General features: G+C 45.8%; 1 protein-coding gene across 2 annotated transcripts; it reads right to left on the reverse strand.

The window, feature by feature from the left end:
* Positions 1 to 6,383: 6,383 nt before the first annotated feature.
* BRAT1 (BRCA1 associated ATM activator 1) lies at positions 6,384 to 16,029 on the reverse strand. Of its 2 annotated transcripts, none has more exons than XM_065644693.1 (13): positions 15,827 to 16,029; positions 14,890 to 15,044; positions 14,042 to 14,186; positions 12,743 to 13,115; positions 12,529 to 12,648; positions 11,322 to 11,413; positions 10,946 to 11,064; positions 10,261 to 10,447; positions 9,804 to 9,877; positions 9,115 to 9,217; positions 8,749 to 8,847; positions 7,563 to 7,741; positions 6,384 to 7,345 (listed from the first exon to the last, which is right to left on the reverse strand). In XM_065644693.1, the coding sequence occupies exons 1-13, from the start codon at positions 16,002 to 16,004 to the stop codon at positions 6,614 to 6,616; spliced, it is 2,556 nt and encodes an 851-aa protein (XP_065500765.1). In that variant the 5' UTR covers positions 16,005 to 16,029; the 3' UTR covers positions 6,384 to 6,613. The 2 variants fall into 2 exon arrangements, with proteins under 2 accessions (XP_065500765.1, XP_065500764.1); XM_065644692.1 differs by having other exon boundaries at positions 14,042 to 14,189.
* Between the last annotated feature and the right edge of the window lie 379 nt (positions 16,030 to 16,408).

The raw sequence follows: 16,408 nt of genomic DNA on the forward strand, positions 1-16,408 counted from the left end.
CAGCAGCTGCAATGGCTCTTTGAATGGTTTTTCTCCCGGTTGGTCGCTCCTGCCCCCAGTACGACAGTTCAACAGTTTGTGTGGCCATGTGGTGAGCTGAACAGGGAACAAAATATATCACAAAACATGTCTGGTTTTGCTTATTTATTTTTATTTTCCCTCTCCTGGGAATCAGTTGTAGGAGTCACTGTTCTGAATGAACTGGAGCTCAGCGGTACTGGAAGGGAACGGCCCAGCATCAGTGCCCCAGCCACTGCTGGTCCAGAGGTGATGGTTTGAAAGCAGGATTCATGAAGTCTTTGCTGGGCTGGGTGTTGGGTCACTTGCTGTCCGTGTTGGGTAAGTCCAAGCAGCTCCACAGCTGCCTCCTCTGAGGCTCGAGCTGCAGCACGGAGCGGGTGGCGATGGGCTCCGGCAGCTCTGCCCGTGTGGCTGCGGTCTCCAGATCTGCTGAAAGTCCTGCCAAACTGCAGACGTGGGGACAAAGTGCTGGGGTGCCAGCTGCTGAAGGACACGTGTGGCAGTGCCCATCGTCTGCTCTGGACAGGATGGAAACAGCCTGGAAGCCATAGGAGCCAGGCCATGGGATGTGTCTGTGTCCAGCTGAATGGCTGCGCTCTCCATGGACCGCAGATGCTGTAACGCAACCGCAGTTCTGCTCGGCGGTGTGCGTGTTATTTATACACATACGCATGCTGCTCAGGTTATCGATTATTACTAATCAAGCTATGTCTGTAGAGACCTGAATGCTGATCATCTCAAAGCTTCTGCTTCAGAAAACAGTGCCAAAACCTACGTGCAAGATGTAAAGCCGTAGTGCAGAAACTCTTTGAGCTCAGACGTTTCCATGGAGATGGGTCTTTGATCTCGGTGTAATAAATTAAGGGCGGAGAAGATGCTCCCAAACTAGGGAGAAGGCAAGGCTGATCCCTACGGGGCAGAAGTCCTCAACAGGAATTAGGGAGACAGGAGGCCTCTCTTTTTTTTCCTCCATGCTGCCATGTCTGTAGTGGCGGCGAGGCTGAGCTGTCTGCCCGCCAGCGCTGCGGCGTACGCGCAGGACGTGCCTTTCATCCAGCCAGCCAGCCGGCGTGTTACACCTTTGAGCTGGCTAATTTAATGTTGCTGAAAAGTCAGACCTTTGTCTGCACAGCAATATTCGCCCTGTGCTGCGGGATTTAGAGAGCAGCGACACAGGGTCTTAATAACAGTATTAGGCACGCTCGCTTTCTTGATTGTGGTGAAGCAATCTGAGGAATAAGAACAAATAGGAAAAGGGCTGCATTTATGGATAAAATATAGCGAAAAAACCTCCAAACATATTTTACACTGGCACAATGTGCAAAATATAAGTGTTTAAGATGCTGACGTAGAGATAGTGACCAAAGGCAACAATCAAGTTGGCTTTATCCACGTGGATGAGCTCGGACTGCACCGGTGACTCATGTGTTGTTAGAGTCATCGACAGGATCAGGGCTGTTGCTCCTGGTACTGGAATCTGAGGCTTCTGTGGATGGAGCCAAAAGAGAATTCATTAGGAGAGGGCATAACTGGCTTCGGGATTTGCTGAGAACTGCTGCTTGGAGTCAGTGTGGTCACACGCGCTCTGGTAGGATGTTTCACACCAAGATGCACGGCACCGGGAGCTGAAGGTGACCCCCCTCCCATACAGCTCATGCATTCGTGTCCTGCCCGGCGTGCCAAGCTGTGCACGCCTGTTTGTGCGTTTCTCGCTCCGTTTAGCAGCCGGGCGGTGGCTTTTCCTGGTCACTTCTGATCTGCTCACAGGACGTTGACAGATCCTTTGTCTCAGCTGCCAACACGGCTTCAGACAGGTTTTTCTGCAGCGTATAAGAGTATGTAGGGTAGAGCAAGCTGTTGCATACAGCCTCTTGCAATACTTTATTTTTTCCCCTTTTTAAAAAAATGTATCCTCCTTGAATGCATTGAGCTTCCAGTTGTGCTAAGTAAGGTCTCTACTTTAGGGATTTGTAATACTCCACGCAGGCAAAACGGTGCTTAAGTACCTATTGCAGCTTCTTCCCACCCCATTCCACCCCTGTTGCACTGGAGCAAGTGACCCCTTCATACCCCACCGAATCCCAGACTCCTTAACAACTCAACCATCACTTTATGTAATTTTAAAGTTCCAGTTCAGAAACTTTATTCCTAAGGACACGTGTTGTTTTCAGCTCTGAAAAAGTTGCCATCTTTTCCAGATATTGCAGAAACCTTCAGAGTTGAACAGAGCCCACAGGTTCGCTTTAGAAGCTGACAGGTGGGGGTTCTGTTGAGTTGTTTGTCGTTGTCTTTTAAAATGACCCGCATTGAAAATACTGTCATGTAGCTCCCTGTTTTTCAGAAATGGACCATTTAGCCAAGAAAGCTGTGGTGGTGTCTTGCGTACTAGATCACTGAAAAAATAATGTTGAAAGAGCATGCAATGTTAAAGGTATTTTGAATCAAACTCGCTTCCACTGGTTTCAGTGGAGGCTTTAGCCTCATTTTCACGGGGCTCTTTGTCAAAATCTAAAGCATAAAATATTCTGACAGGTCATAGTTAAGGTTACTAGGCGGTAATGAAAACAGCATTTTTATCCTCAATTACATGCACAAGACGGAATTGCAGTGCAGCCACAGCTGTTTGTCTCACGGCTGTGACAAGCCTGTATGGATGCTGTCACTTAGCAACCGGTGCCATTTCTGTTTTAACTGCAGTTTTTTGTTGTTGGCATGTAATTAGAGTTGTAGTCGTGAGACCAGTCCCATCGAGGGTGTTTGGTTTTGTGAGCAATGAGTTCCAGGGTTCACCTGTGCCCCTGCCCAGCCTATGTAAGGTCTAAATCGGAGGAATTGCATGTGCGATGGATAACACAGCTTAATAAGGGTTTATTTTTGAGCTGGCTTGGCTGGGCCAAGTCGCATTTCAAGATGTACAGCCTGGGTTTGCCATCTGCCAGGCCAGGCTGTGCAGCTCCTTCATGCTGGTCACGACCCAGCCCAGAAGCTGGTTAGAGGCCAAAGCTCCGAGTGTGGCTAAACCATCACCTCCCTGCACAGGGGGTGGTGGGGACCAGCCAAGGCAAAGCCTTGATGCCAAATGCAGAGCAGCTCAAGCTCCCTGCTCCCTTCCACTGACCCAGCCTGAAAGCTCAGGGAATACGGGGTCAATAGAGATTGGAAATTTGAGGACCAAGAGATAATAAAATGTGAGAACTGAAGACCTGGAAGTCCATCTGTCTCTTAAGGGTAATTCCCACCTATCTTGCTCTCAAAAGGAGTGAAACGGGGCAGACCTACCATGGTTCAAGCCCTAATGCTCTACAGGAGCTGTTTAAGGTCATGGTTTTATTTTACACCTGATCTGGTCTAATAGGGTAATGGGTGCACCCTGTGTCCCAGACATCATGTTCCTGCCCTTGCACAGAGTTTAACAACTGGGCAACTGCAGAACGAGCTGGGGAGTAACTTCATTTGGATGGGTTTGTTCTGGAGGCAGCCATGTGAAAGGCGTCTTCCCAGCCCTGTTCTGTGTTTGTGGTATCATAAATACAGTCCTTTAAGCTGCTGTGCTCTAAGCAGAGACTTGCTATTGATATTACAGGTAAAAATACTGTTTTCTTTAGTTTCATTTTGCTTTAACTGAAATAGTTGTGTAATTGCACCTGTAGTATTGCAGGGATTGCTCATTTCCCCTTGCATATGGGGTGGAGTTATAAATGGTGTGTTTGCAGAGCCCTGAACGCTTTCATTACAGCTGTACCAGCTCCGTTCCACCTTGTTTGCACAGACGCACGACTCCTTTGAAAGTCCTTCCATTTCTCTGTGTACCAGCTTGCGAGGTTATAGGCGAGATCTGTTCTGTCTGTGGAAGAGCGAGTCTGACGCAGGCTGAGGTCTGGCCGTGTGAAGTGATGCTTTATTTCCCCGCAGAGGACAAAAACCACTGCGCTAAAGGGAAATGATGCAGACTACAGAGGTGTTGCTACTGATATATTTTTCCATTGTAAATCACTGAGAACTTCAGCAGTGAAGCGCGTTGATGAGTTTCCTCTCTAACACATGGTGGTTTTTGAGAAGCCTTGATGAATGTTGTATTGAAAGGTGGAGCAAATTTTACGATAGATGGACAAAAGAAATTGCAAAAATGTGCATGAGTTGATCTGTAATCACAGATCACATATATCTAAGCTAAAGCAACAGCCTTAGATATTTATGGCCCATTTTTTAACTAAGTTGTGCAATTAGTATAATTACTCAAAGAATATTATTTGAATTTTAAATGTCCACTGTATTAAACCAGCAAATTAACAGCTATTCTTTTGGCAGCTTTTATGAAGTCGTTACTAGTGTTGGGCTGAGCAAAAGATGCCTATTCTGTACTGAGTCTGAGCAGTTAAAGGATAAATTCTTTCTTCAGAGCTTTGTTGGAATGTGTTAAAAGCAAGTCTAGGAATTTCATAACTCCGTACAGATCAGGCAACAGAACTTACATTGTCCCTGTGCAGATAAAGAGCTGAAATGAGCTTTGTAATCTTCTTTTTTCACAGTATCAGCCATCCGAGACATAACTTTTTTCTAATCTGTGATGTTCTGCATTGATGCCACTTGTACTGCTACTGCCTGCTACCCACAGCCTGTGTTAAAGCAGATGACAGTCCTGAGCCTTGGTGCCTCTTGTGTTGAACGAGGCCGATGTCTGTCTGGCCACAGCGTTTGCTGAAATCAGCTGTAGCATGTGTGGGGGTGGGAAAAACTCCTTGGGTGGTGCCTGCCTCCTGCAGGAACTGTACACAGCTACATGTACTGGTGGTGTGAAAGCAGCAGTTTTCACTGAAACTCACCCCAAAAAGCCAGCTTTGAACTTTCTCCTGTGCCCATAACAGCAGGCCAGGCAGCCACCTCCATCTCTGTGTCACTGGAGTCCCCGGGGTGTGACGCGAGCAAGCTGGGTGTGCAGAGCTTATGGAGGGATGGCTGTTGTCATGTTGTGAAGTGGTAAGCAGGAATAGCACTTGTTGCAGTGAATGCTCAATATGCATGTGGGGGGGACAAACTCTCCTTCTCAGGACTGTCTTAAGAATTAAATCCTCTCCCTAGGGGCACCATGACCACAGCTCCTTGGCAAGACATACCACCACATGGTGTAAATCTGGTAGAAAGCTGTGTGGCTGGGATCAAGCCCTTGTGGAGGTATAAAAGTAGCTTTGGTAGGTAAGGAGCGGGTTGAAAATGAGTAACTAGGTGGGGTAGGGTTTGCATGAGTTCTTAGCAGTGCGCAAAGATGGGCATCCTAGAGAGGGTGAGATATCCCAGCATGATGGATGATTTACATTAGTAGCTGTCGGTGCACGTTTACAAATTTGGTAGCTACATTTTCAGCTTGCAAATCCCATTGCCATCATCTTCTGTAAAAGGACTCATGAGGGTTTTATTTTGCTTTCATGTCCCTTGAACTCTCTATTCCCTGGCATTTGTTCCTTGCACTGCTCAGACATTCCTGACCCTTCATGTTTCTCCCAATTATCAGGTGCAGGATGTCAGTTCAAGCATCTCAGTGTTAATGACTCTACTGTAACTAGAGCAGCAGAGAAAACAAGGTAAGGCAATGTAGTGAGCTCAGAAGAGAGAGAAGTACAAAATCAGCCCTGAGTCACCTAACTGCTGGAGGTGGAGGCCTGTTTTTAATGAAAGATGAAAGGAGTCCTTAATTCCTCTTCTAAAGCTAGCGAGCCCTCCCAGTTTGTTGTACATCGGAGTGTTGTACAATCTCCTGTGTATAAACAAGACTTTTGGCTGCAATTAGGCAAATGGTATAAACTTAACAATGTCACCATCACCCCAGCTGATATAAAAAGGAAAAAAAGCTCCATTAAAAATTATTGTCAAGGTCTCTTGACTCCCAGACCTATTAAGCAGTGGAGTCTCCCTTCTGTAACAAGTCATTTTTCTATTTGCTGATATTTGAATAATTCCTTGGAGTCTCCTAAATGGCACAGTCCTAAAATCACAAGAATTCTTCAAATAAAAACAAAGTCAGCTTTTTAGTGTCACTGCTGAGATCGAACAAGTATATTAGCTATGGAAGAAAGTTGATGTTCAGGATGATCAGCTTTTGACTCTCTAAATGCCACCTTGTGCTCTAGACTCCAAAATGCAACAGGGAACTTGAGAACTCTGTGGATATAGACAGGGTCAAAACAAGTGTCCCTTAAAACCAGTCTTCATCACTTTTAGCTACTTTGGCTCTAAAAGGAGCATGCCACAACTTGTTGTTTCAGTCACTGTTTTGTTTTTTAAAAATGTTTCCTTATGTAGGCATGGTCTGGTGCTTTCTTAAAAGACATAGGACTTAAAAAAGAACAAATGCATTTCTTAATGTGTTTACTTTGAAAAATAAATCAGTTTATTGGAGACAACACTTTTTAACAAAGAACCATCAGTATTAAAGCAAAGATTTTCTAACCCATAACAGCTAATGAAACTATCTTCTTCTCCATTCAGCATAACACTTCTTTTTATCCTCTCTCAAGAAAGACTTCATGACTGGTAGCAAAAAATTCTCCTCCAGAAGAAAACTGCTTAAGCGCTGCTCCCTCAGCAAAAGACGTGTTCAGTAACAGTCAACTTCATTCTCCTCTATGGTCCCCACAGTAGCAAGGATGTCCTGTAAGAGAGACTGAGGGCTTTCCTCCACATGGGCACTGCTTTTATTTACCTCATCATGTATCTCTATGAAGTCTACTGTACCCAAAGCTAGCATCATGCTCTCTGGATCTTGAAAATCCACCCCATTATCACCATCCGTGGGGAAGTTCTGGGCAAGAGAACCCTGCCTTAGTGTCCTTTGTAACCAGGCAATGCCTTGTCCTCCAGCTGGATCTGCAGTCTGTTGTGACTCCTTCAGGTGCCTAATTGGATAGAAATGACCTTCTAAGACAAGCAGTATATCACAGGCTTTCTGAGCTACTGGTTTGTCACAGTCACACAAAGACCGAAACAAAAAGCCGAACAGTTTTGCTCGGCAAAATATCTGCAGCAACTCAAGCGGATGAATGGAACTAGTGACTTCAGATGGGACAGGAGCGTATGGGCATTGAGGACGCCCAAGCTGGCAAATTGTCTGACTACAGAAAACGTCAACCAGTTCCAAACCACGAAGTCTGACTTCCCAGTCTAAGTCATGCTCCACAGTTTGGATCACTCTAGAGACAAACTGCACCGTGTCTTCCAGCTGAGCTGTGCAGCCTTGTGTCAGCCATTTGGTGAAGATGCTGATCACAGCCCTCCTAGGAAAGCCCTCTGTGTCCATTGACAAGATTTCTTGAAGCTTTGCTACAGTACTCTAAATGTAAAAAGACAAAGAGAAAGCACGATGAGGGGAGGAAAATGCAAAGAAACAAGAACTCTGGAAGTAAAAAATCTAGTCTCTTCATTACTGGTTGTGAAACCTGCCTGCACGAGACTGCAGATAACTTGCGAAGAAAGTTTTAAGTAGTACAGCAGTAAACTGATGTGGAGTTCTGCTTGATTCTGCAGTGGGCTACACAAAGTCATCATACCTCTTTATTATATTGATTCCCTACGACAGGTGACTCCGGAGCAAAGTGAGTAATGAAGGCCAAGTGTCCCACAGCAGTCACAGCACTCGCTCGCACGTAGCTTTCTGGATCCTCGAGAAGATTTTCTGTAAGCCTTGGCACCGCTGAAGACAGGAGAGACTGCCTGAACTCATCCCGGTCTGTAAACAAGACAGCAATCCAAAGAAGTGTGGCTTTATTCTCTCAGAGCATGAAGCTGTTTCCAATGCAAACAGTTCTTTGCGTCATACAAGGATGCCCACTGACTTCAGGGACAGCTGCCAGTGAGCTGAGCCACCGCAGAGCCCAGGCAGGTGCTCACAAGAGCACAGATGCTCTGTGTCAGGCTCCCCATTTTCCAGCAGCTTGGTGACTCTCAGTCAAGCCCTGCTAGACACTTGGAAAAATCCATTTACAGTTGTTCTAGAGGCAAGAAAAAACTTTCTGTGGGCAAGCAGGGACATGGTTTCAGCCTCATTAAACTTATGCCTTTGCTTAATGGAAGAAAAAATAATCTTCCTTTCTTGTTGTCAAGGCATGTGGCAAAGAAAAAGAATGCAACCGCAGCACTGAGAGGGGCTGCGGGGGAAACTCTTAATGTAGCTGAGTGTGCTGGATACTTCCTTTGTGACCTGGGGACAACAGTAGTTGACAACATCCCCCTCTCTTCCAACATGACAGAACTACTGCTGGAGAATTAACTTTGCCTTAGTGCTACCTGCTGCAAAGCCTGAGCTACCAATAAGGTGGAAAATCAGTAATTAATCCAAAGCATGCAAAGAGATCTAGGCTTTTAGTCTGCTAAATCCCAGCCCCCAGCCTGCTGAGTGAAATGAAACAGACTCCACTGCAAACTGAAAAAAGGACAAGTATTATCTGCCATTAAGCAATGTCACCTGCCTTGACATACGTCTCAACATCTCTGACTCTCTCAACACCCCTCAGTTTAACGCACCAAAAATGCCACTAAGGAGGGCGCAGCAATCTGAGTTCAAATCAAATCTGACTTGTCAGATTTTGATTATGATCTAAGAGTGAAAATTTTGACACTTCTTTCTTTTCTTACCCCTTCAGTAACAGGTCAAAGGATGCTTCATAAGCCTGACTGACTCTCGTAACATGAAAAGAAATACTCCTCCAATCTGAACTGTTCAGTCTCTGCCCCTACCTTTCAAGCAATCAATCAGGACAGTGAGGAACTCCAGAGAAGAATCTCTTACTTCCCAGCAAGGACTGCACAAATGCTTCTGCAGCACCAGAAACACATCTGTAAAAGCCAAGTGACAAGCTTGAATGGACGTGAAAGGCAACAAGTCTTACTGAAGCTATTGTCGTACAACCTCTGTAGCACTTTATCTAATACAATCCCTTCTGCTGCTGCTGTGTGCTTCTCCCAGAGTTCTTCAAAACACTATTTGGGCAGCTAATTTAGCATAATTGTGAACAAAGGAATCCTAAGTGCTTTGAGCTGGAAAGGCAGGCAAGAGCAGATTTCATATATGCCACTAGCTGCTGTTTGTCCCAACTTGATTACCTCTCAAAATCTTCTCAGTGTGTTGCTGCTGACTGTTGGAGCAGGATGGTTCCAGCAAATGCACCAACCACTTGGATGTAGCTTGAAACGTTTTCTTTAGAACCTAAAGAAATACAAAGCAGAGCAGACTTACTTTACTACAGGAGGAGGTAGCGCTGCCTTTATGCTAGATAAACTTGTTTTAGCCTCAAACTTACAGAGAAATTCTCAGAGTAAACACGTACATGTGCTGCTTTACTAAAAAGTAAGTCATATGTAAATGGTGCTTACATAACATTTCTAACAAACACTTAGAAAATGCCTGTTCTCAGCTTAGTATTATAAAGTTCTAGTACTTTCAGCTTTTGATTTGCAGTTGTCATCAATCTCATTCAAACAAAACAATGCAGGAACACAAAACCCCTTAATGCAAAGAATTCAATACTTACGGGGCATGTCAAGTTGAGTATGTTTGCGCTACTCTTAGATGTGATGGCTCCTGTCTTTTCAAGAACACTCAATGTATTGGTGACTTACTTGCTCATTAGAATTTGAGCTATTTCCTGCAAGCCACTCAGAACCAAGACAAGTCTCCTACATATTCTAATACAAACTGTGCTAAGAAAAAACTACTGTCAGACAGTTTCTGAGAATTACATCCCACTGGGGCAAGCTAATAGACATGGATGTCTCCTTGGTTCTCCACTCACAGTAGGGCTGGTGTTCGGACTCTCCAGGTATGCCAGAAGGACATCGAAGAGACTTTCCATGAGTGTGTCACAGCCTGAAGCACAGAAAACAAAACTAAAGGACCAGTACTGAGAAAAGGAGCAGGTGAATCACGATTCAACTGCTGAAATACAGAAAGGCACAGGATTATAAAACTGTTTCAGAGAAGAAAGCAAGCACAGTCCTCAGAGTAAAGGAGAAACATCCAATGTCTCACAACCACTAAAAACTTTTTAATTACAACATTACCTGCCCTAGCTCATCAACAGAAAGCAAGGTTACCCAAGACAGTAGGAAGAATTGGAAAAAATGAACGAGTTTCAGAAACTGAAGTGGTAGTCTTCGTTCATAATGGCAGTGAAGGGGAACGAAAAATTCTGCAACTACAGAATATTTAAGTGTTTCCAAAATTTAAAAAGAGTGCAAAGATTAACTCACCTTTTCGCTCCGAGAGTGCTGCTAGGACATCAAGAGCTGATCTCTGTACTCTGAAGCAATTGATCAAGATTCGGCTTATTGTGCTTCCCAGAGGAGAAGCTGGACTCAGGAAGCCATTGCAGAATTGTAATATCGTCATGAGAGAGCGTAGCAAAGATGCGTGGGGCAAATCCACTCGCAAACGAGCCTAACGGGAGGGGTGAAAGAAAAAAAGAAAAAAAATTTCCAGCAAAAGTCTCAAGCATGCATACAGAACAGGAGTTTTTGGTCAGGAGGCAGCAAAAATTGCAATTTCTAGTGTGTTCTTAAGGTACCACAACAAATTGTCTTCCTCTTTCTCAAGAACTATTACACAGATGGAAGGAGATTCTTCTCACTGCTTGGGAAAGCAGTTAAATTTATGTTTTTTCACTGGATCAATAATTGCAGTAGAAGTAAGATTTGGTAACAAAGCTTGTAAAGACAGATGTAAAACTAAGCACAGTCCCCCTCCACAAGCCTCAGTGTTCCTCCATTTTCCTATTTGGAGTCTACTGTGCTAGATTTCTTTAACATACGGAAGCCCTCACTCTCGACTCCTCTCCATGTTCTGTTAAGCTCCACTGCAAAAGTTTGCAACCAGTCTTAACACTGTCTTTCAAGGCCCAATTCGGTCCCCAGGCTTTTTTCCTTCTCTGAGTGTTACCAGAGACAGCAGCTCCTCCAGACGAGCGAGGGTCTGACACAGGAGACTAACACAAGATGACTTGGAGGACAGAAGACTTTCAAGAGTGGTGGGATCACTAACAGACTCATCCAGCAAACCTAGAGGACCAGAGAAAGGAAGAACTCGTGTTGTTAGCGGATACAACAGACTGTGATTTCTAAAGTTAATCAAGATATGCAGGTGATGTAGCTTGAATATTCCTTCAAATGCAACTGTCAGTAGGATGCTGCACTTCACCACAAACACTGCCACTGCCCTTGACTTCTTCTACTCTTCATCCTCCAGTTTCTTCTGCACCAGACACCTAAAATGCTGGCAAGCTGACTGGCCTCTAACTTTTCTATCACAACTGTACCTGCATGTTCCAGAGGCTGGGAGGCTGCTCTCAAAATACAGTCCATTGGCTGAAGTAGAACAGTCAGTGCCTGAATCCTCACATCTTGTGGGCTTCAAGGAGGAAACAGCAGTTACCAAAACAAGAACACTTCAATTCCTTCCCAAACATCTGCCCCTAAATGCTGAGCAGAATAATGTTTTTCATACAGGCTTTTAAACAAGCCAGCAATGACAAAGCAGTATCACAATTCAAGCCTTCTTCCAGGCTTCCCTGGCTAACTGGAAGTAGAGGAGAAACGGCTCTGGAATTTATAAGCAGCCCTAAAAAGCTATGCAAAGAGTGGGATTCTGTGTAAGAATGGGGTTTAGAGAGAGGCATTTCTGATTAAAAAAAAAGGTGTCCTTACTTAGCCTGTAAATCAGTATCCATATGAGCTGTATTAATTTAATATCTGATGATTTCTTGATGCTTTCAACTACCTAACGGGAAGCTATAGAGAAGATACAGGCAGATTTCTCAGAGATACACAAGACAAGAATCTTAAGTTGCAACGGGGCAGATTCTAACTGGATATACAGAAAACACTTTTCTTAGTGAAAAGAAAGTAATTAAGCACTTGAACAGGTTGCCCAGAAAAGCTGTGGAATCCTCATTCCTGGGGATATTTGAAACTTGAATGGCGAAGGCCCTGAGCAACCTGACCTATCTTTGAAGTCAGCCCTGCACTGAGCAAGAGGCTGAATTCAATCACTTCTACAGGTTCCTTCTAACCGAAGTTATTCTACAAATGTTGACAGAGTCTCCAGATGCACAGTTCTGCTGGACAGCAGTGGAAGATCTTACACTAGCCAGTGTTTTTGTGAAAGTGAAAACTGAACAGAGGCTACTGGATTGGACAGGCAGTCAAATTGTGTCCATCTTAATCAACCTTGGCAGTATAAAGGAGTTTGCTATTTCTTCCTGAAATTGGCTGGCTATAGGTAAGATGCAAGTATACACACACAAATGAGATACTGGATCCTTTCATTTCTCTTTCTTTGAAACTATATTATTCTTACTATCAGTGCCTCAAGTTTGTTAGTTACTGGTACAGCTATTGCCCAACAGTCTTACATATTAAGGAATGCAGTGGAAAATGCAGTGAGGAAAAAAGCAGTTCTTGGAAAGACACCAGAGATATTAGTACAGAAACACTCTGCAAAAATTCCATTGCAGTAAGTCCTACCATTTGTAGAACCTCAGAAGTCCCACTGCCAAAGGACCCGCTTGTACTGGGGTTAAGTGCTCCAGAGCAGAAGTCACTATTGGCCAAATGCTACCTTCAGTGTCACAAAACACAGGAGACCTGCGAAGAAAAGAAGCGTAAGTAATTTGTCCTATCTGATGGTGGAAAAAGGATATATTTCATCACTGGATCCAAGGGCCCAGAAGGTCTTTACCATGCCACGTTAAGCAAAAGATTCGCCAGCATGTGCTGTACTTGAACGGTCTCTTCCGTCAAAAAGGATTCAACTTGCTTTGCAACACCTGACCAAAGTACTGCAGTCCACATAGCACGACAACTGCCAAACAAACTAGTTAACAATTTTAATGACTGCTTGATGTGAGAGGCAGAGCGGGACTGAAGGGAATCTTCTATATGCTTTATAATCATTTGGGCACACACTGGCCAGTCACAGTCCTTTGTAGTGAGAGATTTAGTCGTTTCAGACTCCACAGAGAAGGTGAGCACGTGTACCAGAAGCTTACTGGCAGCTGAAGCCACGAACAGGCTGGGATCCCCTTGCAGACTGAAGATGACATCTATGACTCCTGTGTGAAAACAAAACAAGTCACTGGAAGGAGAAACAAGAGTGTTCCTATTGTGAGGTGGAGCCTTGTTGCACTCCAACCATGTATCATTCTAATTCAAGTACCACACAGCTTTAAATGGCATTGGTGGGGTTTTTATACTTTATTATGTAGTCTCTACAGCATTTAAAAGTCAGCCAGTCCTTCACAACAAGCAAATAAAAAGCAAACAAAAGAAGAAAGTAAAATTGTTTTCAGATTCTCAGATATTTTAATAACTGAGAAACAGAAGAGGATTTCAATATAACATTAGTAAAATTAGAAGAGTTGACAGCACACTCACTGTGTATTTGCGGAGGGAGCCTGTATCATTTCTGGACACAACCAGTAGGAAAAACATGAGCGGCAGCAACACCACTACATTTCCATCACAAGGACAGCAGCGCATGCTGCATGTTAATACCAACCCGGTCTTTTAGGCCCCTCTGTACACAGGATCTAAAGTCAGTGTTAACAGTAGAATTTACATACCTGCATAACAACAACGGGACTGCAAATGTGTGCAATAATTAAGAGATAAATGAGCTCCTCCTTAGTTTTTCTGTTCTAAAATTCACACCGAAATGTACCTTTTAGTAAGAGTTACAAATAAGAATACAGAAGGCTTTTAATAAGCTGGTTTTATTATGTGTTTCATAAGATGTGCCTGTTTTCTCTCTAAAAAGGGCACCATCTTCAGTGTTTGAGGAAAAGATTAATTTAAAATATTAAATATCTAACTAATTAACAAAAACCTCACCATCTTTCAAAGACTTCTGCGTTTTTGACTAATGGATTATTTTTACCTTAAATAAATGAAAACTCCTTCTCATTTGACATCTGAGCAACAGCCTGGGATGGAAGAGACACAGAGGACTTGGGGAGCTCCCAGTGCTAGAGGTACTCACCACCATTGCAGAGGAAGTGGAGGGCAGGCTGGTGCTGCACCATCCTGTGCACACCCTTCACCCAGCCACTTCGCACAGATGCATCTTCCCACAGCGCACTGTTGAGAGGCCCATCCGTACCAAAGAGCCTGGCCAGCAGCTTCTCCTGCTGAGGCCAGAGGAGAACACAGTAAACAGTAAGCAGAGGGGCTGGGTGGGAGTGGAGAGGCTGCTCTGTCATGCAAATTTTAAGAATTCTATGCTTTAACTCTGTCTCTTTCATGGACTAAGCAATAGAGGCATTCAAAACCAAATTTGCTTGGTTTTAGGATGCTAGGGACAATTTATGTATATGTCCATTAGATTGCTTTATGCAGTTGTATGCATCTCTTCCCTCCAGGCCTTTTGAGTTTTGTACTATAAATGCATTCTATTGTAGAAAGCAGGATTTTAAAAAGCTCCCTCATTTTTGCATGGAACCAGAGATTTCCTGTCAACCTACTATGGAGGAAAAACCACATCTCTTATTACAGTTTAAATTTACAGGATCTGTCCAGGTATACAATATTTTGCAATGACTCCTGTGAGACAGTGTTATCCCAGCTACTGTTCTGAACTGAAAATAGGAAATACTACGTATTAGCCTTCATAGTACTACCGTGGCAAGACAGAAGTAAGAAGACAGCAGCTTTAGACGAGAACTGAAAAGGAATGGTATGATTGTAGGTCATAATTATCATATCACTGTTTGCTGAATTTTTTGATGTATGCCAGAAATGTTTCAAGTAGAATACATACACTTTCAGCTGTCCTCCATATAGAAGGAGGAAACAGACACGTGGAAGCAGGTACCTGGGCAGCCAACTCACCTGCAAGTGTTGGAAGCGGCTTTCGGAAGCAGCAAGTATCCCAGCTAAGCGCAGGGTAAAGGAGAGGATGCTCGGATTGGGCTCTGGCAGTGCCAGCACGGAGGTGATGAACTCTGTCAGACAGGGGTTGTTCTGCAGCAGCTCCACGGAAGGATCTAACAACCAGGTGTCAGCCGAGAAGAGGCCAGAAAACAGAGGGTCACTGCCAGGATTTCTGTGCCGTGTTATAACTCTGAGGTGCTTGCCTGAGCTGAGTGTAACCCCTCACAACCATTACACATGAATCTGTGTTCACGTTAAGCCAAGGGACGGGACTAGACTCTTTTCAGTGGTGCCCAAAAACAGGATGAGGGGCAACGGGCACAGGCTGAAGCACAGGAGGTTCTACCTGAGTATGAGGAAAAACTTCTTTGAGGTACCAGAGCCCTGGTATAGGCTGCCCAGAGAGGCTGTGGAGTCTCCTTCTCTGGAGACATTCAAACCCACCTGGACACCTTCCTGTGCGATCTGCCCTGGTGAACCTGCTTCAGCAGGTGGGTTGGACTGGATGATCTCCAGAGGTCCCTTCCAACCACAACCACTCTGTTATTCTGTAAAGGTTCAGACTGGATCTTGGGAAAAATTTCTCCCCAGAAAGGGCTGTGGGGCATTGGAACAGGCTGCCCAGGGCAGTGGTGGAGTCGCCATCCCTGGAGGGGTTGGACAGACGGAGATGAGGTTCTCAGGGACATGGGGCAGTGCCAGGGGTGGGTTATGGTTGGACTCGATGATTCTGAGGGGCTTTTTCAGCCAAAACGATTCTATGATTCTATAGGCCTCACATCCTAAAACCAGCATGTGACCGGGGAAACAGCAGCTCTGAGGCCCGGGCCTGCAGGCCGCCCTCCCCTCGGAAGCCCCGGGACGCGGGGTTGGCCCGCAGCCGGCCGGCACTCACCGAACGCCGTCAGGCTCCGGAACCAGTCGAGCAGCTTCTCCAGGCAGGTGTCGTCGGAGCCGGGCCGCCGCGGGTCGGCCAGGGCGGCGCAGACGCGCGGCAGGAGGAGCCCGCACTCACGGGTCATGGCGAAGCGGCGGCGGGACCGGGCGATGAACCACGGCTTGGAGAGCGCCATGGCCACCGGGCGCCGGTCCCGTTACCGGCCGCGGCCGCAAAGCGAGTGTCGCGAAGGTGGGGGCGTGGTCAAAGGGCGTGGCCGGGGGGCGTGGCCGGGGGCGCTCTAAGCAGGCGGGCGGGAGGATGTTCAACCCGCGGGGGTCCGGGATGCGGTGTCTGCGGCGGCTGCTCTTCGGGCCGTGCTCTGCTCGGGGTTGTCCCCGCGCTCCCGGGCGGGTCCTGCCAAGGGCGGCTCGGCAGCCCCTCGGGGTGTCCTGCCCCTCGGGGTGTCCTGCCCCTCGGGGTGTCCTGCCCCTCGGGGCCGCTTGATGGCGCTCGCGCCCCGCAGCGGGGTCTGGGCCCGCCCGGCGCAACTGCGCCGCCGCGCGCCTGGTTGCCATGGTTTCCGCAACCCGGAAGTGC

This window comes from Caloenas nicobarica, chromosome 14 (assembly GCF_036013445.1).
Source record: "Caloenas nicobarica isolate bCalNic1 chromosome 14, bCalNic1.hap1, whole genome shotgun sequence".
NCBI classification, from domain to species: domain Eukaryota; kingdom Metazoa; phylum Chordata; class Aves; order Columbiformes; family Columbidae; genus Caloenas; species Caloenas nicobarica.

What these genes read in the sequence shown, in the direction of transcription:
- BRAT1 (XM_065644692.1), bottom strand. Translation starts at nt 16,004, where the DNA reads ATGGCGCTCTCCAAGCCGTGGTTCATCGCCCGGTCCCGCCGCCGCTTC. An exon ending in CCACTTCCTCTGCAATGGTG is followed by an intron (nt 13,116 to 14,041) that starts GTGAGTACCTCT and finishes GTTTTCACACAG; the next exon opens with GAGTCATAGATGTCATCTTC. An exon ending in GGAATCAATATAATAAAGAG is followed by an intron (nt 7,346 to 7,562) that starts GTATGATGACTT and finishes TTTTACATTTAG; the next exon opens with AGTACTGTAGCAAAGCTTCA.